General features: G+C 43.7%; 1 protein-coding gene across 2 annotated transcripts in view; it reads left to right on the forward strand.

Moving 5' to 3' along the window:
* Positions 1-23,031, forward strand: part of Eepd1 (endonuclease/exonuclease/phosphatase family domain containing 1) — a 108,092-nt gene that overhangs the window by 61,174 nt on the left and 23,887 nt on the right. For both annotated transcript variants that reach the window (XM_038323479.1, XM_038323478.1), the window contains exon 3: positions 2,467-2,518. In XM_038323479.1, the coding sequence (XP_038179407.1) occupies positions 2,467-2,518 (52 nt within the window). The remainder of the gene's footprint in view (positions 1-2,466; positions 2,519-23,031) is intronic.

A 23,031-nucleotide genomic window follows, 5' to 3' on the forward strand; every position in this document is an offset into this window, starting at 1 on the left:
CACTAAGTATCCTGAGTACAACAACATTTAGGTAGAAACCCTCTGCCTTGGTTGACCAGTGGAGCTGTTTGGGAACAGCCACACAGCGTCCGCTAAGTCTGAGAAACAGCAGAAGTAAATCTGCCCAGTGGATGGAAGAGAAGTCAGCGGGTAGTGGAGAGAGTGCCCCGCCCCGAGGCAGCCTTTTAGCACCCATCTTTGCCAAATTGTGGATGGAGTTAGTGGTAGGCTTCTTATAGGCCGTGAAGGCACCAGTTGCCTTTCCTGGACCTGATAGTAAGATAAGCCATCACGTTGGTAGGATGCCCTTGCTTAGTCGTATCAAGAGTGTGAAGAAGTGTATGAGAGCTGCTGAGCCTTCAGTAGCTTTGTCCCTGTGAGCAGCTATGTGTGCAAGCAGGGTTCCCCTCTGCCACGCACAACCTGTGAAGTGTGGACCACCGTGTCCAGTGACTGTGAACAGGTACATCAGCCTTGGGGATGGAACGATACCACCCAACTCTTCTCCAAACCATGTCTGGATTCTCATGCACCTGCCCATGTACTCATCATAGCCCTTGCCTGCATCCTTGACCATATCTGCTCACAGAAGTGTTAGAAGCAGTTAGATCTATTAAAGAAAGCATTGTCCTGTAGTCTACACCCACCGCTGGATTCTGTCACCTCAGTCACTGGTTGCAGTCAAGGCTCTAGGCCCTAACCTAGAAACTGGGTTCCTACCCACTCCTCTTGATGTCTTTAGGTATTCCTCTACAACAGCGGTTCTCAACCTTCCTAATACTTCAAACCTTTAATTCAGTTCCTCATATTATGGTAACTTCAATCATAAAATTATTTTTGTTGCTATTTCATAACTGTAATTTTGCTACTGTTATGAATTATGTTTTTTAGAGATAGAGGTTTGCCAAAGGGGTCTCGACCCATAGGTTAAGAGCCACTGCTCTACAGATAGCATTTATTCCAATTTCTCACCTAGCAAGGCTATTTTGGTTGCTTCAGAAAGCCCCCTATGCTCTCTGTGGAGCCAGGGTTCCCTTAGTAGCTCTGTGCATCCCCTTGGCACATTTCACTTTATATCCTGATGTGACCTTGGCTTCCAAGCAGCCCTGAACTCCTCACAGGGAGGCAGCATGTCCTAAGTCGTGCTCATTCCCAACCTCAGGCACACAGTGGGGCACCATCAGTACCTCAGGTACACAGTGAGTCACCATCAGTGCCTCAGACACACGGTGAGGTGCCATCCGTGTCTCAGGCACACAGTGGGGCACACAGTGAGGCGCCGTCGGTGCCCCAGGCACATAGTGGGGCACACAGTGAGGTGCCATCGGTGCCCCAGGCACACAGTGAGTCACCGTCGGTGCCCCAGGCACACAGTGGGGCACACAGTGAGTCGCCATCGGTGCCCCAGGCACACGGTGAGGTGCCACTGGTGTCTCGGGCACACAGTGGGGCACACAGTGAGGCGCCGTCGGTGCCTCAGGCACACAGTGGGGCACACAGTGAGGTGCCATCGGTGTCTCAGGCACACAGTGAGTCGCCATCAGTGCCTGATGAGCAGTGTATGGTGATTACTATTTGCCCATCATCACAGAAAGAGTTGTGAGTGAAGATTAATATGAACACGAGTAACTGTTGAATTCTTACATTCCTTGGAACTTACCCAAGTTCTTTGTATGAAACAATTCTCAGTCACTTTAAGGATGCTTTGTGGTAAATGTGTATAACAAAATTTACCATTTAACCATCAATCATTAAGCCCACATTTTAGTGGTAGCAGCACGTTTGCACTGTTGTGTAGCCATCACCATGGGCTAACTCCAGAACTTTCTCTTCATCCTACACAGAAGTGCCATACCACTTCAGCAATAGCTCCCAACTCCCCTCACCCACAGCCTTAGGAAAGAACCACTCTTCTTTCTGTCTCTACCTGCTTGGCTACCCTTGGTACCTCGTGTAAGTTAAATCTTTTGTCTCTGACTTATTTCACTTAGCATGTCTTCAAGGTACATCTATGATCCATGTTGTAGGTATTAGAATACCCTTCCTTTTAAGGATGAATAACACACACACACACACACACACACACACACACACACACACACACCAGCTTGCATTTGTTCATTTAGTCTGCTGATTTGTATTTGGGTTGTTTCCATCTTTGGGGTTATGAGGAATAGTGTGAACATTGGTGTGCAAATCCTTTTCAAGAACTGACTTTCAACTTCTACTGAAAATAGAAGTGCATAACCTTGTGGTAAAGTTACTTTTAGAGTTTGGAAACACTTTAAGTGTATTTGGAACAGTCATTTTGAATCAAAAAAAGAAACAATAAAACAGGCACCTTAAGGTAGGATGTGACAGAAAGATGGGCTGAGCGTTCACATGCTTACTTTTGTGCCCTGTGGGATGGTGCATGGTGACGCGGAATGACTTGTTTCATGTGCTGCTTTCACTTTTGTCTTACAGCATCAAGCTTCTAGCTGTGCAGGAGCTGCTTGACAAAGAGGCCCTGGAAAAGGTAAATATTTTATTCTTCCTGCCACACAAGCAGAATTCTGATCTCTGGCCAGAGGCAGCACTTACTGCGGAAGAGGCCTGCTTCTTTGTACTTCCCACAGGCAGTGAGCCTTGCAGACTCTCAGTCAAAGCTTCCAGCCATGCTCCATTCATACTTACAGACCTAAACTTGCCCTGTTCCTTCCAGACTCTGTGGCAGCAGAAGCTTGCTTGTCACAAGCCAGGCCACCTTCTGAAGAAGGTTTCCTGTGCTTCTAAGCAGCAGAAACAAGAACGAGGCCTCCCATGTGCTAGCCTTTAAGCTTGCTGTCCCCTTCTCTCTGCTTCCTGTTTGATTATCTGAGTGTGTGGATGAAGGGATTGAGGTCCAACCACTCTCAGTAACCAGCCCAGGGCAAACGAACCCAGTGGAAGTGTGAGGATCTGAACCCCATAGTTCCCTTTCTGAAACAGCGGCTTCACTGTTGAACAGACATTGTTGTGATGGTGCATCGATTTTAGGCTGTTGCTGAAGCCTGGGAAATCACCAGCTCCCCTGGGAGGTGATATTGGTGCCTTTCTGCCATCCCTGTTCAAGCCAACCCTGGAACTGACAGCTTGTGCTTGTGGGTTCGGGTTCTAGGTGTGAGGAGGAATGGGTTCAGCAATGCAGGCTAGGCCGGTGCTGTCGAGGTCAGGCCCTAAAATGCCATTGTGGGACCTATTGTACTCATGCAGTACACTCCCCTGGCCTAGCTCAGGACTCTTCTACAACCATAGCTGTGAGTGTTGATTGTAATCCGTAGGTTGACATAAAAGTGAGTGTTTAGAGAGATAAACATCCAAATGGTATTTATTTTAGGAGTTTAAAATGTTTTGGATTAGTGCTCAGTCTCTTGGTATGGGAAGGGAGAAAGTCTTTAAAGCCAGCATCCAGCAGAGCTCAGGGAATGACCCGAGCTCTGAGGCTCCCCTTGGCCTCTTTTCCATTATGGGGGGAAGCAGGGACAGTGCTTCCACCGGATCTTAGAAAGGCAATATGCGAGGCAACTGAGTTACTGGGGCCAAATGGCTCTCTGGACGCCCACGCACTCTGCTCGTATTAATTCTTAATTATTCATATCAATTCTTCATATATACCCAGCTATTAAAACATACTGTGATGACTACAAAAGCTATCAATGGGCCAAATGGCAGCCTTGGTTGTAGATGGTAGATTAGATAAAGGGACTAAATGAACAGTAACTTTTCCTGAAGCTGATGACTTGTTTGTGATCATGTAAGAGAATGGCCTGGTCTTTAGGAATCACAGGAAGGAATATAGGAACGGATCTTATTGATCACTCTGAAAAGATCCCAAAGACAATGGAGAGAAAGAGAGATGGGGGAGAGGGGAGAGGGAGGGGAAGAAGGAAAGAGGAAATGGGAGAGAGGGAAAGGGAGGGATATCTATCCATATCTATAGCTGTCTGTCTGTCTATCATGTATTTATGTATGTATGCATGTATGTATGTATGTATCTATCAGAGGAGATATGCAGATGAGGTAGAATAGAGATCATTGAACCTTCCGAATAAACAGGCATATGAGGGTCCTTTGTATGTTCTTGAAACTGTTTCAGAGACCCTCTCCATTTTTGTCTTTGTAGTAGTCACTGCACTCATTTGCTTTACCTCCTGGCTTTGAAAAGCTAGAGAGAAAATCTTGCCACACATGAACTTCCCCATTCAGTGCATCTGTGTAATAAAAATACAGGCACCAAAAATACCAGTTATATCTTTGACATGACTACTGTCCAATTTAGAGAGGTCATGTAGCCAGGCCGATTCAGGCTACCAGAACCTGCAAGAGGGATCAGAGCAGTGTTGTCAGGCTTGCTGTGGCTGACTGCCAGCTAGTGAGCCACTGTGCCTCCTGGGAACCAGGCTTCTATGGCTCCGCTCCAAAGCCTGCCTTCTCCTTCCTTCCTGAATTATCTTGGGTTGCTTCTCCTCTGTGCCTCAGGTTCCCAGCTGTAAAATGAAAACTGTAATCCCTAATACACAGAGGTCTGGAAGAGAGTTAAGTGGCCAGTCTAGGTAAAGGTGCTGAGTGGGCCATCTGGGTCTGAGAGATCTCCAGCAGGCAGCCTCTGTATGTACTGCTTCCCTTGTCCCCACCTCCAGCTGTTCTCCTTCTCCTCCCTTCCTCCCGTTCAGTAGCCTGATGGTGATCTGTATCATCCCATCTTGGCAGATGACCAGCAGAAAACTTTAGAAGACCATTGAAGTATGCACAGGGACTGATGGGGGCCACATTCTCGAGGTTCGCTTCCCTCTTCTGTCAGTTGTCTGCATATTCGTGCTTGCACATTCATCATGCCAGTGTTTGTGAAGGTTTCTGTGTGCTGGGTAAACGTTTTTAGGCAATCCCAGAAGCAGCCAGCAGTTATGCACTTAGTATCCAGTTAGATTTTGAGTGATACATGGTATATTGTCTCCATTAGTTCCCCTCTTCTTCCCCCTTCAGTAAGACTGGTTCAGTGATTTGTTGTTCCCTGAAGAGCCTTGCGGATGATAGATTCCTTTGCACCTGGTCAAGGCTAGAGACCCGCCAAGAACATGTCCTGGTTAACCATGTAGTTTTGCTATGCAAACTATTGTCCCTGCATCAGTAGCTCTGCAAGGGCACTAAACATGTGGAGCTCTGACCCTATCTCAGACCCATTGAATCAGAGAGACCCCAGGTCCCTCAACTGTTCAGGTGAGGATCATTTACTATCTTCACAGTGATTATTGACTAGCCTGCGATAGTCAGAAACCTATAAGAGGGCAGAAATTTTTGTTTTATATCCAGTGAAGTTCCTTTAGGAGGTATGTGGGGAGGGGCAACTGAAAAGGAGCAGACCCATCTATTTGTAAATCCCCCGTTGTGTGCGGCATGCACATGAATACGCCAGCACGTATATTTGTTTAGAAGCCAGAGCAGAATGGGGGAGGAGTCTCTCCATCGCTGTCTGTCTTATTGCCTTGGGACAGGTTCTCACTGAACCACAACTTCACTGTTTCTGCTAGACTGGCCAGTTGTCCACAAAGCTCCTGGGATCTGCCTGTCTTTGATGCAGGGTTACGGTTACAGACATGTGCAGCCATGCCTGACTTTTTTATGTCGATACTGGAATTTGAACTCAGGTCTTTATGCCAGCAAAGCAAAGCACTCTTACCCACTGAACCATGTCCCCAGCCTCTTCAAACCTGATTTATAACTTACTTGTCCTGCTGGTAACAGCTGGAGCCAGCAAGAGAGGTCCCAGAGGGACAACTTGCAAGCCTCAAACCTCTTTCTCTGTTTTCCCACTGACTTCAAATGGAAGCCTACTTTTGGAGTTTACAGCCACTGAATTCCTGAGACTTCACCATGTCAGAACCTGTGACTTCAGTCCTAATAGTAGCGGCTTGTGTAAGCCTCTATCTCTGAAGGTGGTAGTGATTCAGTAAGGTGTTTTCTCTCACAGGCAATGGTAGGTTAGATGTGAACAATAAAGGCTTGAGTTGTGTAAGACATTACATGAAAGATTGGCAGTGTTTGGAAGTCTCAGAAAATGAGATTTCCGGTGCTCTTTCCTTTACTGTTACCCATTGTTATCCTGATCTTAGGATTTTAGCTGAGGTTTTCCTGCTGTCTGCAGAACCCAGAGCTGGGACAGCTTCCAGCCACACAGTAGCTCCCTGTGACTCTGGAGCTGGCAGAAAACCCTCCTGGAGGTGGGGTCCCCTTCCTCACCTCTGGTCTTGTTTTCCATGGTGCCTTCCAATTCACACTCTAGAGCCTTGCTTGTCAGACCGATTCCTGACCACATTGTACTAAGGGGACGTTTTGTCTTTTTACCCTGACTTATTTTCTACACTTTCCCAGTATTCCTTGCTGGTGTAGGGGCTCTTGTGACTTACCTGTTCTATTTAGCATCAAAACTAGCATGCTGGTAGAACAGTGGTCCTCAACCTGTGGGTTGCGACCCCTTTGGGGTTGCACATCCGATATCCTGTGTGTCACGTATTTATATCATGATTCACAGCAGTAGTGAAATTGCAGTTATGAGGTAACAAAGAAATAACTTTATGGTTTGTGGTCACTGTAACATGAGGAACTGTATTAAAGGGTCACAGCCTTAGGAAAGTTGGGAACCACTATGACAGAGGAGTTGTGAACGCTGGTGACCCCAATGGAGAGACTTCAAGAGTTCCTGTTTTGACTTCTTGACTACTCTCCCCGCCCCCACCCCCGGCTGGTTTGGTTTTCTGGGCTAAACGTTTTTACTTTGGAGCATTAGCTGGCCTGGAACTACTACTTTGTAGACCAGGCTGTCCTCAGATGTACAGTGATCATCCTGCCTCTGCCTCCCCAGTGCTGGGGTTACAGGCCTGAGCCACAGCCTTAACTTAGGGCTGTGGGTTGGGGAAGAAATCCAAGAATATCTGGAAAATCATGGCTCTGAATTTTTTTAATACTATACAAGGCCTTGTTTCCAGATTAGGCACAGCAATTAGTCAGTTACATTTAAAAATAAGTTTAAAATTAAATATAAAATAATTAAATGTAAGGTAAAATAAAATTAACAATCTATATTTACTTGTCAAGTTTTTATTTTAAGAAATTATTAGAATCATGAGAAGTTTATCTAAGAAGTATCAAAGCATGTGAGATTTTTCTGAAAAAGCATTTTTGGGTGTGCGTGTGTATGTGTGTGTGTATGTGGTGTGTGTGTTTCATGCCATACAATACTTAGATTCCACAAGCAGTAAGAAGGATGCTTGTCAACTGCTTGTGATTTTTTGCTGTGAGTGTAGGACCTTTTGCTTTCCTGAACTCAAGTCACCGGGACTTGTTCTCCAGGATTTAAGAACAGACTCGTCTAATGCGTTGAAATGTGGCTTCACATGAAAGGAAATCAAAATACTGCTCCAGCTTGATTTAGAAAGATCGTTTTTCAATGATCCTTTCAAACAGCTTTCTGCAAGGCTGCAGACAATAGTTTGGCTAGAGATGACCTTCAACCCTGGCAGGCTAGAGGGGGGCCACCAGCTGACTTGCTGTCATCAATGCCCACCTTGGCTTCAGCCTCCCAGGGACCAGGAACACAGGCCACCCAGCCCACTGTCTGACCTGCCCCTAGTTCTCCAGCCCTTCACTCAGTCATCAGTCCAAGATCAGTGGATGATGTCAGACTCTGTCTTCTAGCGCTGAGCTCTGAGAGTATAGGCTGCTTCAATCCAGCTTGGTTATTTACCAGCCAGAGGACTACTGGGCAGGTTACCTCACAAACTTCAGGTGCTTTTTTTTCTTTCTTTAAACATCCAGGGTGCGAAGTTACAGTTGTAAGGACATCGTTGGGATTTTGTGAGAACTAACTCGAGTAACTGTGCAGCAAAGAGACTATGTATTAGTAAAACCCAGTGTGTCAGCATCTAATTCCCCCACCACTGCCGTTGAAGGTTATTCATTATCATGTTCATTATTCCCATTGTCACTGCTGCCTCCTCCTCTCTTGAGAAGCTTAACTTGAGCCTTACTGTTGCCCTTAGAAGATGTTAAAAAAAAAGCCATACCCTCTGCCCCCGCCTCCATTTGCCAGACGTAGACAGCAAGATGCCCTTTGCCCCCTCTGCTACTGCTGCTGTGAGGTGTTGATATAGATATGAATAATTTGCATTGATATGGATATATCGGCTTTGAAATGCAGCTCTTTCTTTAGTTTTTTGGTAGGTCAAACAAATGATCTCTAAGCCCCACCAAGTGTTTTCAATGTGTGATGAGTGTATATGCATTTTACCAGCAAGCCTGGGGTTAGAAAAATTAAACCTGATACAGTAGTCACTCTTCCAGCCAGACCCTAGTGCAGAGCAACGTCGGAATTAGAAGTTAATAGTTCCCTAGAGATCTTTAGAAGGAACAGGAGGCAAACCGTCTTCCTATGGATGTGCATGACTAAGCTAAAGATGCTAGGTTCCTGGCAGTAATTGGTGTTTTAGACTCTCTGAAATGCCCCAGATAAAGCCTTGTCTCTGTTGCACGCCTTCACAGTGGCTTCTGTTGTGATTTGGGCTTCCAGTTAATGTAGCTTGTGTGACAGTGCAGTGGCTGTTCTGTCCCTAATTGTACTTTATACCAACGAGGGCAAAATTAGAATACTTTACACTTGAATGGTCTGTGTAGAATCACAAAATGTTCCAACCCAGGAAGACTTTTAAAGCCATGGAAACCAACTCTATACATTTCCCAGAAAGCACACTAAGACCCAGAGTACTGAGGTGCTCATCTCTCCTGGGACCCTGGCTGGTTTGTTAGTCAGGCAAGGACCTCTCTCCACCTACTGGCCCGGCTTCCATATCCAGGCAGGCACATAACTGGTGAAGAATGTATAGAATGATGGAGCACATGGAATAGCCACACCCTGCATCTGGGCTAAGATACCTTCTGGGAAATACGTCCTTTAAAAATACCAGCGTGAGCTCCTTCAGCTCTTGGGTGTTATTTTCCTTTCTCGCTTAGTTCCTCATTAGTTGGAGCTTAACATGAAGGTCATGTTGAGCAGCTGGTATTCGCACATCTATGAAGGTTGTTTGTTTTCTCGCTGCCTTGAGCAGAGCTCTGTGTGGTCATAATTAATCTCATTGCCATCCTTTGCCTGGCAGGAAGCTGACCACTTCTCTTTAAAAGGACTAGCGAGCACAAATGGGGCTCCCTGGGGGAGGTTATAGTCCCCATGGTGGAGTCTGAATCTGCCTCTGCTTGCTGCAGCTTCCAGCCACCAGGCAACTCCACTTTTCACCAACACCCTGGGTCTACCCCCAACCTCACTGCTGGACCTTGCAGTGTTCTGGTGAATTGTGGGCCAGGCTCGGTTTAAAGGAGGTGTGGCTGGGGGTGCAGCTCAGTAGCAGAATGCTTGCCTATGGCACACACACACACACACACACACACACACAATATCAGTGGCAGAATGCTTACCTATAGCGCACACACACACAGAGATCTGACTTTAATCCCCAGTAGCAGCAAGAGAGTGGGGGCAAGGAATTTGACATCCCCATGTATGTATGTGCATGTGCATGTACGTGTGTGTGTGTGTGTGTGTGTGTGTGTGTGTGTGTGTGTGCGTACTCAGGGATTCACATGGTCTTTCCATTTCCCCATATGAAACTTTTAGTTTTATCAAAAGTAAGCATATACCTAATGAGAGGTGGCTTTCAATTGATGATATTAGCAAAGTTTTAAAAACCATGAGTAAAGTTGCAGTTGCTGCTTGCAGCGTGCTGGTTATTTCTGTGGAGGGCAGGTGACAGGAGGCTGACCCTTAAATAATCCTTGTGCTTCGCTAGCCTCAGAGATGCTCCTACCCTTTAATGAGGGTGGGGGAGGTTTCCTGGTCATGTCCCTTAAGGAAACAGTCCATGAAGATAGGTGGACAGTAAGCACATTGTCACAGTTTTCAACTGTGAACAATTGGAAGGCAGGGCAGTAGTGTAGAGGAAGGCTAGCTTTTAAAGAGGACTATGGTAAACAGGCTTCAGGAATGGGCACAGGTCAACCATAAATGGGAAGCATTTAGCCTGGTAGGAATGTGCTACACTTTTTACCAAGGAGACTCAGCTTCTACTTGCTTTGATAACAGCCTTGTGTAAATATGCATTTATTCCTGCAACCAATATTTCTTGAACCCTATCTCCTGTTAGACATTGTGCTGGTGGATGTCCACATCTGTGAACGAGAAGCTCCCGTTGTAGCTGATAAGGAGACCACCATTAGCTATTTAATTATACTAGTGAAACTAAGACTCAAAATGAAACAGAAAAGGCTGGTTGTCAGGAAAGGGGCCCTAACCTAATGTTCCCATTGCATCCAGGAAATACAAAAGACACATAATTGGGTAGGTTCTTATTTTCCTTTGTTGTTGAGGGAATTTTCCTGGATTGGACCTCGTAAGGCCCCCGTGGTAGATGCAGTAGGAGGAGCAGGAGGAAGGAACGTTAAGGAAGGAGACCCGTGGTCTCTGAGGAGTGGGATGGTGCACAGAGATGGAGCAGCCACTCTGAATGGCCTGGCATCCTGCACAGTGGGTCCTGATAGGTCACAACAGCTGTCTCGTCTTCATGAGGTATCACTGGAATGCAGGCATACCCACCCATCTAGCTAGTGTCTGGGGGGCTCTCAAGCCACAGGACAGAGTCCAGGGGCTGTAACAGAGATAGTCTATCCCTCAGACCTCAAGTTATCTCCCAGTTGGCCCTTTTCCTTTACAATTTGCTGATGCCCCTTCTAGATAAGTGGTATCCTTTAGGAGTCACATGGAAACTACATGCTCTTACTCCAGAAAAATGCATGTATGAACTTTTACACATGGTCAACTTCCCTAATTCCAGTAACCTACAGGCCTGGAGAAGGTAGGTTCATTGCTCCACACTAAGTATGTTGAGTCATTCATTCTTGTCCTTAACGATGCCTCTTGTAGATGTGATTTTAATCATGGGATGAATTTGCCCAAGGCTGTGGATCGCAGTGCCTAAGGTCAAGGAAAGGGATTTTGTGGCCGCATAAGGTCAGATTTTGCACACTGTATCCTGCTGGTTCCTTCAGTTACTTTCTGTGGCTTGAGGCCACTCTCCCAGTGGGGACTTTAAGGGGTGTTTTCTGGTTGTCAGAGCATCTGTGCTCACATTCTTAGCCCATCAGACATTCTTTTCCTGCAACCTGCCATGGGCTGAAACTGACCTGTTTTCTTCTTTGCCTTGTTTCTCTGTACTGGCACTTCCTCAAATAAAAGTCTCATTGCACATAGCCAGGCTTCATCCCCCTTTCATCTCTCCTTTCCACTCAGGAGCCTGGCCCCTGTTTAATAATAATAACAACCTAGTAAATTGTATCTCACCTTAGCCAAATCCTTATCTAATTCAAAGCATTTTTAGCTGTAGATGCTTTCACTCTGGGGCCAGAGAGATGGCTCAGCAGGTAGAGATGCTCTGATGACCTGAGTTCAATTCCTGGAACTCACTAATGGAGAGAACTGGCTCCTGAAAGTTGTTCTCTGACCTCCTAAGTGAGCACATACACAGAGCACACACGCAGACATACGCACATATACACACACATACATACACAGTGTACGATAAATTTTCACTTTCTGTTAGTAAAGGTTATTGTTAAATTATTATGTTAAAATTTTTCTATGTAATGTCTTGGGTAATTGTTGTATACCTATATTTTGATATAGAAAATCTATTGATTTAGCTTTAAAAATATCTTTTAATTTTTTTTTTTATTTAGGGTATTTTTGAGACAGGATCTCAAGTAGTTGAGGCTGGTTTTAGACTCCTAAGTTCCTACCTCTAACTCTGGAGTGCTGAGATTAGAGTCATGTTCCACTACAGCTACCTTTAAAAATGTTTCGAAGTCACAGAAGTATGAATTGGCAAGAAAATGAAATCAATCACCCTTGGAGCATGTGTGGCCTGTCAGCCAAACCCCTCTGGGAGTTCCATGCCCGTTATCTTCTGCCTTCTGGTTGTATTGGGGGCCACTCCTCTGATGGCTTAATTTGGTTTCCTGCATGCTCTAATCACTACATCTTAGTCTTTATTTATAGAGGACATGAACAGAGATTGCATACATGTGGATCATAGATGTCTGCAGAGGCCATGGCTGGGTCTACAGAAAAAGAACAAAGGCCAGTTCAGTCATGTCTCAAGAGCAGGGGGGCCTAGCCCATTGGAAGTTGCTCAAGTCTATGTGCACAGGAGAACTAGCTTTATTTTTGCCTTGAGAAGCCAGTCTTCTGTGTTGTACTAAGACTTCCATTACCACCAACCTGAGATGGTTGCTGGCCTGTCACCGTGTCTCGTGCCTTTGTGAAGTTCCTAGTCCCTGTGCCGGCTACAACTTCTGTGCTGACTTGCCCACCTGGAGATGCCTTCCCATCTCTGCTTTCTACAGTCTGCACTTCTGATTATGGTTGTGTGGCTTATATCAAATTAACCTTTCCTTCATTACCAACATAAACTGGGTAATATGCACTCAAGTATTGCGAGGTCCCAAAGGGCAGCCAAAGCAGGCAGAAACCGCAGTAGCTACAAGTAAGGGGGGATCTGCACTGAGTGAGGTTCATTTCCCTGTGGCTTGCCCTAGCTCTGCAGTCTGTGGAGAGCCACAGCCATGGCAGAAGGTTTGCTGGGGAGTAGGGAATGTTCTGTGAGAGCTTGCAGCTCCTGGGTTGTTTTCTGTCTTCTGACATTACTACTTCCTTCTTTTCCCTGTTTGCTTTAGCTTATTATTGCTTTGAAAGCTTAGATTATTGATTTGAACTCAGTTTTCTTTACTGGTGTAAAAAGACCCCCAATTGTAAATTGATCTCTAATTTTGCCTTAGATGAGTCCCTTACAATTTGGCATATTCCATGTTCAGCTTTATCCATATCAAGCATCTTTACATTGCCTTGCGATCGGTGTGTAACCTTTTTGGTATTTCCAAGTGAACTGTTTAATTTTCACACATTTGTAAATTCTCTAAACTTATTTTTCTTATTAATTTCTCATTTCATTTCATTTTGTGATCACGGAACATGTCTTCTTTGACTTTTGTCTTTGTAAATGTGTTGATACATGTTTCCTGGCCCAGTGTGTGATCTCTCTGGAGAGCTCCCAGGTGTACATCAGAAAGTGTGTATAACTAGATGTTTGCAGCGACTGTAGGCCTCGTTGGTTCATGTTTTTGAATTATGTTATGTCCTTGTCAATCACCTGACTAGTCAAACCATCCATTCAACTCCTGTTGGTGAATTACCCGTTCCTTTAATACTATCAGTTCTTGGTCCAAGTATTTGGGGCCCTATTATTAGGTTTATAATGATTATATCATTCTAATCACTTGTTTCTTTTATTATATATTACCCTTTCATCATCTTTAATTTTTAGTGATGGGTTTTGTTTTAAAGTAATTTTTTTTTCTTTTTTTGATTTTTCATGCCAGGGTTTCTCTGTGTAGCCCAGGATGTCCAGGAACTCTCTCTGTAGACCAGGGTGACCTCTAACTCAGAGATCTGCTTGCCCCTGTGTCCCGAGTTCTGGGAGACCAGAGGTGTGCACCACCACACCTGGCTGCAGTCTGTTCTTCTGACCCTACCATAGTTCCCCTTTGCGTGATACACACTTTTTTTTGTCACTTTCTACCTGTGTTTTAGTGTCAGCTGTAACTCCTGTATGCTGCATACGGCTGAGACCTGGTATTTCTATAGCTCTATTGTCTCAATTTTTTAATCCATTTATTTTTAATGTTGTGAAGACCAAGGTGGAATGTGTGTGTCCACCTTTTCACCCTGGCGTTTTTGTCTTTACTCTGTTTGTTGTTCCCCACTACTTCACTCTTAAGTAGTAAACATATATTTCCCCTTTATTTTATTTTATTTTTTATTTACTGGTGTTTTGTAACCAGTCGTATTTTGTAGCCCAGATTAGCCTTGAACTTGTGGCAATCCTCCTGCTCCAGCCTCCTGAAGGAAAGGATTATAGGCATAACCTACCACGCCTAGCTTAAGTAAATATTTCTGAAGAAATAATTGATTTTTGTGAGTTATTGTTTTTTAAAAACTATATGGGTGCTGATTCTTGTATATTGATATATTGAACATTGTATGAGAGTATGATCCTACCTCTGTTTAAAACAATTGTTATATTGAGATATATACCATATTACAATATACATCTCTACCTCTGATATTATTTATGTAATGACATTGTATACCATATTACAATGTACATCTCTACCTCTGATATTATTTATGTAATAACATTGTTTACCATATTACAATGTACATTTCTACCTCGGATATTATTTATGTAATGACCCTGTTTACATTTGGAAATCATTGTCTTCATTTATTACACAGTTGTCTATTCTATTAGTCATACAGTTAGATAAGTGTTAAAAATTATATGTTTGTCATATTTATATTTAGGATAATCAGGTTTTTTAGACACATAGAGATTATATTTAGTATAGATAACATAATCTTCGACCTCTTTAAAGAGCTGTAGAACATGGCCTTTAATCTAACCTAGAGTTTTGTACTTATGAGACACAATCACTCCTGACAACAATGCTCTACTCCCGAGAAAACGTTGAGCACCAAAGATACTCCACTGGGAGTTTGTCTTCTTTTTGGCAGAACTGGCCTTTGGGCAAAGAAAAGCCCATACCTCCACTACTGACTAAGATACAAAATATCCATAAGTAGATAAAACAAAATTGTCCTATCTTGCCAAGACAGGATAGGATAGTTCTACTAAAGGTTCCTTGCCATTAAAAAATGGTATGTCAGGTTATATCAGGCCTTAGCCAAAGTTGGTTGCCTCAACATTGCTAACAAGATTTCGTGTGGTTGCCCAGGTAGTCAATTATCTCTGTCATCTGTTAGACATTTTAAAAGTTTCTCGTTTGTGCTTCCTGGTTGCTTTAGTAATATTACTTCCCTTCTCAGACCTTTGATGGGGTTAAAGATTAGATAATTGTAGCTACCTTCTACATTATTTAGACTTCCTGAAGTAGAATGTTTAGTAAAATTTTTGTTATATGTTCCTCGTCTAATATTGTTTGCTTCTTGTAATTTTATATGATCTATTCCCATTGTATATAGTTATATTTGGTTTCTAAATCTGCCTTATTTAGACAAAAGGGGGAGATGTTGGGGCAGCTGGCCAATCCCTGCGTTCAGGGGCGTGGCTGCCCCAGGGGAGAAAGGTACCTTTAAAAAGAACTGGGTTGGGGATAGACGGCCCTGTCCCCCCCCTCCCCCCTTGACTCTCTGCTTTGCTGGAGCTTTGGCTTTGTAAGTGTGTCCCTCTTTCTCCTTTTATTAAAACTGATTTATTCTAAAAGGACTATTTTTGGTTATTTCTAAATTCCTCCAACCGCCTCTACAATAGTGTAGCATTTGACTTCTTTAATTCTTTTTTTCACATCTATTCTTGTGTTATTTTCTTAGTGGTTATTTCAGAATTTATCAAAATACCTTAATTTACAAGGTTACAATAACCAATTTCAGATGTCTGCTGTCTCAGATTTATGCCACCAATTCCAGTAAGCTGTAGAGCTCTACCCTATCCTCCCCCTTTTATGCTAGTGTTGCACACATTCATATGTATTTTACAGACTCACTATGCATTGTTATAATTCTTTTTTTTGTATTTTTATGTGTTTTAAAGATGGCAAGAGGCAGAGCAAACCTAGATTAGCTCTGAGAATCCTCTGTAATCACACCTGATTGATTATTTGTGCCGTGGATTTGAGTTACCACTTGGTGTGATTTCCTTACTAAGAAACATCATTTCCTCCTAACTCCTTTTTACTTTATTGATATAAATGTATTATGCTTTTGAACACTCTAGGCCCAACAATAAAATCATATGTATGCTGTTTTATACAGTCCCTGTCCCCATGGCTCTGGGATTGAACTCAGGACCCTGTCCATGCTGAGCGCTCTGCACAGCCAAGCCACACCCAACCCCTGCAATTGCTTCTGAAATGAACTAATGAGAGAGTAGGAACAGGCTTCCATAACAACAGCCATACTTGCTTTTAAGGTTCTTGGTCTTTCTTCTTAAGGTTTCCATTAGTGTGACATCACTTGCTTTTAACCTAAATAACTTATTTATTTTTAAATTATTAAAATGTGATTATATTGTTTCTCCCTTTCCATTTCCTCCCATCAACCCCACCCATGTCCTTTCTCTTAAATTCATGGCTCCTTTTTCTTTATTATTGTTTGCATATATATATATATATATATATATATATATATATATATATGTGTGTGTGTGTGTGTGTGTGTGTCAGTTTCATATATGTATTATATATAAATGCATAAATATATAAATACAACATGGTCAGTTTGTTTAGTGTTGCTTGTATGTATATAATTTTAGGGCTGATCACTTGGTATTGGATAACCAATTAGAAGGCTCACCCCTGGAGAAGACTAATTCTCCTTCCCTCAGTAGTCATTAGTTCCCAGTAGTTCTTTGTCTGGGCTGGGGTTCCATGAGATTTCCCTCTTCGTGATAGCATGTCTATTTATTTGCCTTGTCATTGTTCAGGTCTTGTTTAAGTAGCCAGACTGTTGAGGTACCATGGGTACAGTCTCCCTGCCATTTCCAGGAGTCATGGCCTCACAGCAGACTTTCTAGTCTTTGGCCTCCTGCAATCCTCCTGAGTCTTAGGTGCAGGAGTTGTGTTGTAGATGTATCTCCTGAGGCTGGCATCCTAGGATCAGTTGATCTCTGCATTTTGACTGGTTGTGGTTTTCTATAATGGTATCCATCTGTTGCAAAGAGAAGCTTCTTTGATGAGCTCAGAGCTGCACTTTATGTAGATATAAGGATACATTTTAGAATGCAGTTAGGAATTATGCCAGTCATAGTATGTTCTCCTCTAAGATCCATGACTTCACTAGCCCCGAGTAGTTGACTAGGTTTCCAGTACCAGGCATGATTTCCTTCTGTTGAGCCTTTAGTACAATTAGGGTTGTTTTTGGCAGTTGGTTACTGCCAAGATATGAGTGCCACTATTACTTCTCTACAGATATATGGCTATACTGGTTATAATTTTAGGGTATTTCCCATCAGACAAGTCTCTGCAAAAAGTTCACTTGGTTTTAATTATCTACAATGTTATTCTATTGCAGCTTGTGAAAAGCAATTTTTCTGATTGTGAAATTGGTTGGTAGCCATTTTCTTTCAGCACTTTGAATATGGCGTTTCTCTCCTCCCCTCCATCCCTTTCTTTCTTCCTTTCTTTTATCTTCTAGGGTGGGGTGTCGTGTAGCCCAGGCTAGCCTTGTACTTAATATATGACCAAGGATGATCTTGAAATTCTGATCCTCCTGCCTTCATCATCCAAATGTTGGGATCATGGGTTTTATATAATTATAGGGATTATCACCACTCCTCCTGGCTTGGCTAGGTTATTTTCTTGCCCTTGGCCTCCATTGTTATTGTGCAAGTCTAGTAGTCAATCACCCTTGGAAAAAATGACTTTTGACAACTGGTTATATTCCTGGGGTGGACACTGCCATGTTAACCAAATGCAGTATCTGATCCATTAGGTTACTTAAGAGTGACTCAAACATACTTCCTTAGTGTCCTAAAGCTGGTTCCGCCTTATGACTCAGTTTCTTTGGTTTGAGATGAACTTTAAGGAATTATCTGCAGAAAGCACAACAAAATTTTCACAAGGGAAAACTAAAATGACAAAATACAAGATAGTCTAGCAATGGCAAGGATTTTGTAGTGAGCAGACATTGTGTTTGACTCTCAAATACTGGATCTCAAAATCAGTTTAGTATGTCTCTCCTGGCATATGCTTCAGTATATGGGTACATGGGTATATGAATGTATATATGGTTAGGTGAGTGAGTAGGTTTATGGATGGATAGCTGAATGACAGGGAGACAGAGAGAAATCAAATATATCAGACTGTCACATAAAATTGTATCTTTTGCTCGAAGCCGTAGCGAGAAATGTATGAAAGCTGCCATGCTAGTGTGTTGGCTTAGAAGACGGCTGCTGTGGGATGTTCAGGATTAGAAGACTTCTGCTTGTCTCTGTTCCACTTTTTAACAAAAAGAAAAACATACTCAGATCAGTGCTGGCCCTCACATTGGCTACACATGGTCGACACCACCCATAGATGCTGCAGACAGCCATGTGACAGGTATTCTACGGTTTCCTGACATTTTTAGTCCATCCTCAGTGCTTCTCTTATCAGGAGATGCAAGCAATATGTTAGTACTGGAAAGAACTTTCAATTCCCTCTTTTTTCTTTTAGAAAACTCGTAGGCTTTTCATGAGTGATTGATCTATTCATTGGTTTCTGAAGAATGACTTTGTATTCGGCAGAGTTTGGAATAGTTCGTCATTGAAAAGAAACAAAGGGCATACAGGTGAAGCTGGTTTTGCCGAGTTGTTAGAGACATCACTGTGGATGTTCTCAGAAGTAAGATATCCTGACTGAGCTGGTCCTTAAAGTTTGCTTTGCCAGAAATAATTCAGAGGAACATTCTAACAAATGGTCAATTCTTCGTTTAGGACGAGTAATTTCTACAGCTAATAAAATGTATTTATTGACCTTCAAAGATATTGAAATAATTAGTTTGGGCATTAAGATTCTACAGTCCTTGGAAGTACTCAACCTGGCTTAAGAGATTTTGACCCATCTGGGTAGTGATTAAGAAGTGTGCACTGATATTGGGATGGAAGACTTGTGTCCGGATCCTAGACTTGGCTTTCCCACCACACATGACTGCTGCCACTCACTCCTGCTCATTCCTAAGCCTGCTCCACCTAAACTTTGCCCATGAAATGCAGATACATCATACAGAATTAACTAGGGTGGAAGCAGAGAGCCAAAGCAAGCCAAACAGCTCTTCATCTCTAAGTTTCTCTGAGTCCCCTGCCCTAGTGCTTTTATTTGACAGTGGCTTTCTATATAGATGAACAGCTAAAAGATCTTAAAGAGTGGCTCTCTATGTAGATGGACAGTTAGGAGATCTTAAGAGTGGATCTCTATGTAGATGGACAGTCAAGATATCTTAAGAGTGGCTCTCTGTGTAGATGGACAGTCAGGAGATCTTAAGAGTGGATCTCTGTGTAGATGGACAGTCAGGAGATCTTAAGAGTGGCTCTCTATGTACATGGACAGTCAGGAGATCTTAAGGGTGGATCTCTATGTAGATGGTCCTGCAGACGCACAGAGGATTCACCACGTTGTCTTCCCAGCATGACTCCTCTTCTAGTACTGCAGATCTCCAGGGACCAGAAGTGCTCAGGACTAATGCAAATCCCCAGCATTTATGATACAGAGCACCAAAATTGAAGAAGTTCTGGGGTTTTGCCTAAATGCTGATATTTCCACAAGTTGCTAGAGGAGGCAATCAAACTTCCAAGGCTTCTGGCCTGTGAGACTGCAGGTTTGTGTCTCCACAGGTGGAGAATGGGCTGTTCTCCTTTGATTGTTGGTTTGCATTCTCTCTGCAGCATGTCTCCCTTTGTCATTTAGTTGGTATGAATATGTCTGTGAATGAGAGATGTAATACCTTTGTGCTTCATTTCAGGATGAGGCAGGGGCAGTTTTGAGGTTTTGGTAACAGCAATTAATGAGAATTTTATGGAAAAGAAGGGGCCGAGAGTAGAGACAAGAAAGCCTGTGTCTTCTACATGGGTAAAGTTTAAGCCAACTGAGTGATATTTTTTTACTATGGGTAGATGAAATTTCTAGAATTTGAAAAGCTGGGAGAGAAATATAAGATTAGAATTTGGTTCCTCTAATGTCATTCAGTCTCTTGTTTATACTGTTCTTAGAGTAACCCTTCTCTCCTAGTATTTGTACAGAAGTCCTTTGGTATCTTCAGAGCATTGTTCTAGGACCCCTCTACATCAGTTCCCCCAAATAACAAAGTATGTATATGTATCCTACATGAATCCTCTCGTTCTATTTAGTCGTGTTTAGTTTACAGTACTCAATACAATACAAACACTGCAGAAGTTGTCTGTATTCTTGAGGGAACAATGCTAATGGATGCCTGCACACGTTCATTATGCACCCTGGTACTTCTTTGTGAAAAATTTGAATTGGCAGCTGGTTGAACCCACGAATACAAGTGTGGGATCCATGGGTATTGAAGACCAACTGTATGTGCTCCAGAGGGGAGCTGAGAGGCATGCTGGACCTGGACAGACATGCTGGACATCTGACACATTTATGTGGTGTGGCTTCCCTGTCCTGCAAGCACGGCCACGGCGGCCAAGATGCAACCCTTGCCCTCTGTTCGGCTTGGTTTTGGTACCCTTTTTCTAACCCTCTCTGTCCAGTTTGCATTCAGCCCATTTTCCACCTGTATCCTGGAAGGATCCAGAAAAGCCTGAGAAGCTAACATCACATAGTTTGGCATTGCACCTGGCCAGAAATTTAATGAGAAAGCAACTTGACTGAAAGACACCATGGGGATTTGGCTTTCTCTTTCCCCATTAGCCTAGAAAAAATTAAGAATTAATGGATCTCAGACATTTTCCACTTCTTGCTGCCACCAAGCCTCTGGGAGTGAAAAATTGTGGGGCTCTCTATCTTTTGCTGCCCACGCAGGAAAGAACACTCAAAGTCTACTGGGATGAAAATAGGAAGTGTAGACTTTAGAGAGCAGGATTTGGCATAATGCAAATCTAAGTACAAAACGCCTTGAACTGGAAATGCGCTCACCCACAGCGCTGAAGTTTTTTGTTATGATTATTGCAGAGGGAAGCAGGCCATATAAATACAGTTTAGACTAGCTGGAGACTGGCATTTCATAAGGCAAATGGCAGCCAGAGCCATTTCCCCAAGGTTTCTTAAGTGCTAATTCTGTTTAATGTGACAGCTCCTAAATAACTCTGGGTCCCTCGCAGACACACGTGTAGGTAGAGTTGGTGCTCCGAAGTCTAGGGAGTGTGACAGAGGAAGATAGATGTCAACAGTGGAAGACCAAGAAAATGTGACCAGAGCTTAAACGTGTTTGGTTGTTCACACGAGAGGCCTGGGAGCAGTGAGAACAGCAGCTTTGCTCTGCCGTGAAGGCATTGTTCTCCAGAGCACGGGCCCTGCCTCATATCTGCTGCCTTTTCCTCGTTTCTCATCTTCTCTTTCTCCGTCCTTACCTGCTCTCTTGCCATCTCTGACCCTTACCCCACCGGAGTTACTTTACATCACTCTGACAGACATTGCTGACCTACAGCTCTTAAGACAGGGGTGACTTTGACTCATGGTTCCTGAGGTTTCACCCCCCAGTCCTTGGCTCCATTCATCATGGTGACAGGAGGCTCTGCACCTTGTGGCAGCCAGGAAGTAGATGGAGAGGATGCTGGCGTATCTGGATCTCGTTTTTCCCTTCACTCCAGCAGTCCCAGCCTCGGGGATGGTGTCAGTCCCATCTCCTCCTCTTAGTTAATGATTTTTAGAAATTTGTTCAGGTATACCCAAGGCCCACTTTGCTAATTTACAGGCACTTCTCAGTCTGGTCAAGTTGACACATGGCACGCATTCACAAGGACACATATACATACATATTAAGTGTAAAAATACTTTAGAAATGATTTATCATCACACATTCTTTGTTGTAGGGTGGTTTGGGGGAGGCAAGGGATGGACTCTTCCTTCTGTCCATGTTATCTGTTCTCTCAGCCTGTTCATCTGACATCCAAGCATAAGGAAGTCTCTGGAAAGGAAGGCGTGTACTTGGCTAGGTTGGCAAGGCTTGTCTTAGGAGAAATGTTGTCATGTAATGCAAGCTCAGGGCAAGTGCGTTTGATCACAAGTTCCATGTTGTAACCCACAGCTTGACAGCTCTTGCCGAACTGGGCTTTCTGCATTAGGGCAGGAATTATCAGACAGTTCTCCTCAGCCCTCACTACCAACGTGTTTCTCAGGCTATTTAAACTTTAGGTTATGAGGGTGAGCGTGCTCGCTGTAAACCATGGCATGGCCATCCCAGTATTTTCGCTGTATTGTGGGATGTGCTTCAGGCTGCCTGCCACTTCCCCACGCTCTCCCAAAATAGCTGCAAAATCCTTCAAAACGCATTGCTATTTTTAGACTTGCTTCCACTCAGAATAATTAGTTTCAATCATTACTCACAAGTTTAGTGCCTAATTGGGAAAGAAGAGCTTATTTTATTTGCCCTAAAACTGATCCGCCCCCTCCCCTCACTTCAAAGAGTTTCCAGTTCCCTCCCTTCCAGTTTTCGAAGAATTACTGGGCCATGCAGTCCTCTTCTAAGTGTGAGGAGAGAAATCTTGAGTTACTTCCCCACTGTGGGCCCTGACCTCTTTGTTCCCATTAGATCAACCCACATTCTGCACTGCAGCTGTGCACCCTTTGAGATTACAGGGTCCCTCTCCACAGTCTTTGGTGATGGGGGCGCTTGTGGGCAAGAGACTGACCCCTTTCCTTGCCTGGCTAGGACCCCACAAGCTCATCCTGCCCCTTCTGTCTCTCTGCAGCTAAATAGTTCTCTGTTCTAGTGATTCTTCACGCTTTCCCTCCTACAAGGAAATTTGCTTCTGAAATTCTCTCCCCTCTTCCTTCTCTAGTTGGCCCCTCTTGAGTTAGAAGCTCAGCCCTGGCCTCCACAGAGGCCTCCTCTGAGGCAGGCTTCCCACCAGCAGCATATATACACACAGGGTTCTCACTCAGGTCTTCGGAACATGAGTCACGCATGAGTCACAGGTATGGTTTTGCTTTAGGCTCTTATTTGATTAGCTTTGTGTCTCCACCTCTGTTCCCCAGCCTTTGTTCCTAGCCAGCTTAGGCTGGGCAGGCAGTCATGTTCTTTCCTAACTATTGGAGGTCCAGAACTGCTGTGGGCCAAATGTTTATGTCTCCTCCAGCCTTTGTGCACTGAAGCCTTTATCCCCACAGGGAGGTGGGCTTTGAGATAGAATGAAGGGAACAAGAATGCAGATCTTGCTCCTAAATAGGAACATG

This window comes from Arvicola amphibius, chromosome 3 (assembly GCF_903992535.2).
Source record: "Arvicola amphibius chromosome 3, mArvAmp1.2, whole genome shotgun sequence".
Classification (NCBI taxonomy): Eukaryota; Metazoa; Chordata; class Mammalia; order Rodentia; family Cricetidae; genus Arvicola; species Arvicola amphibius.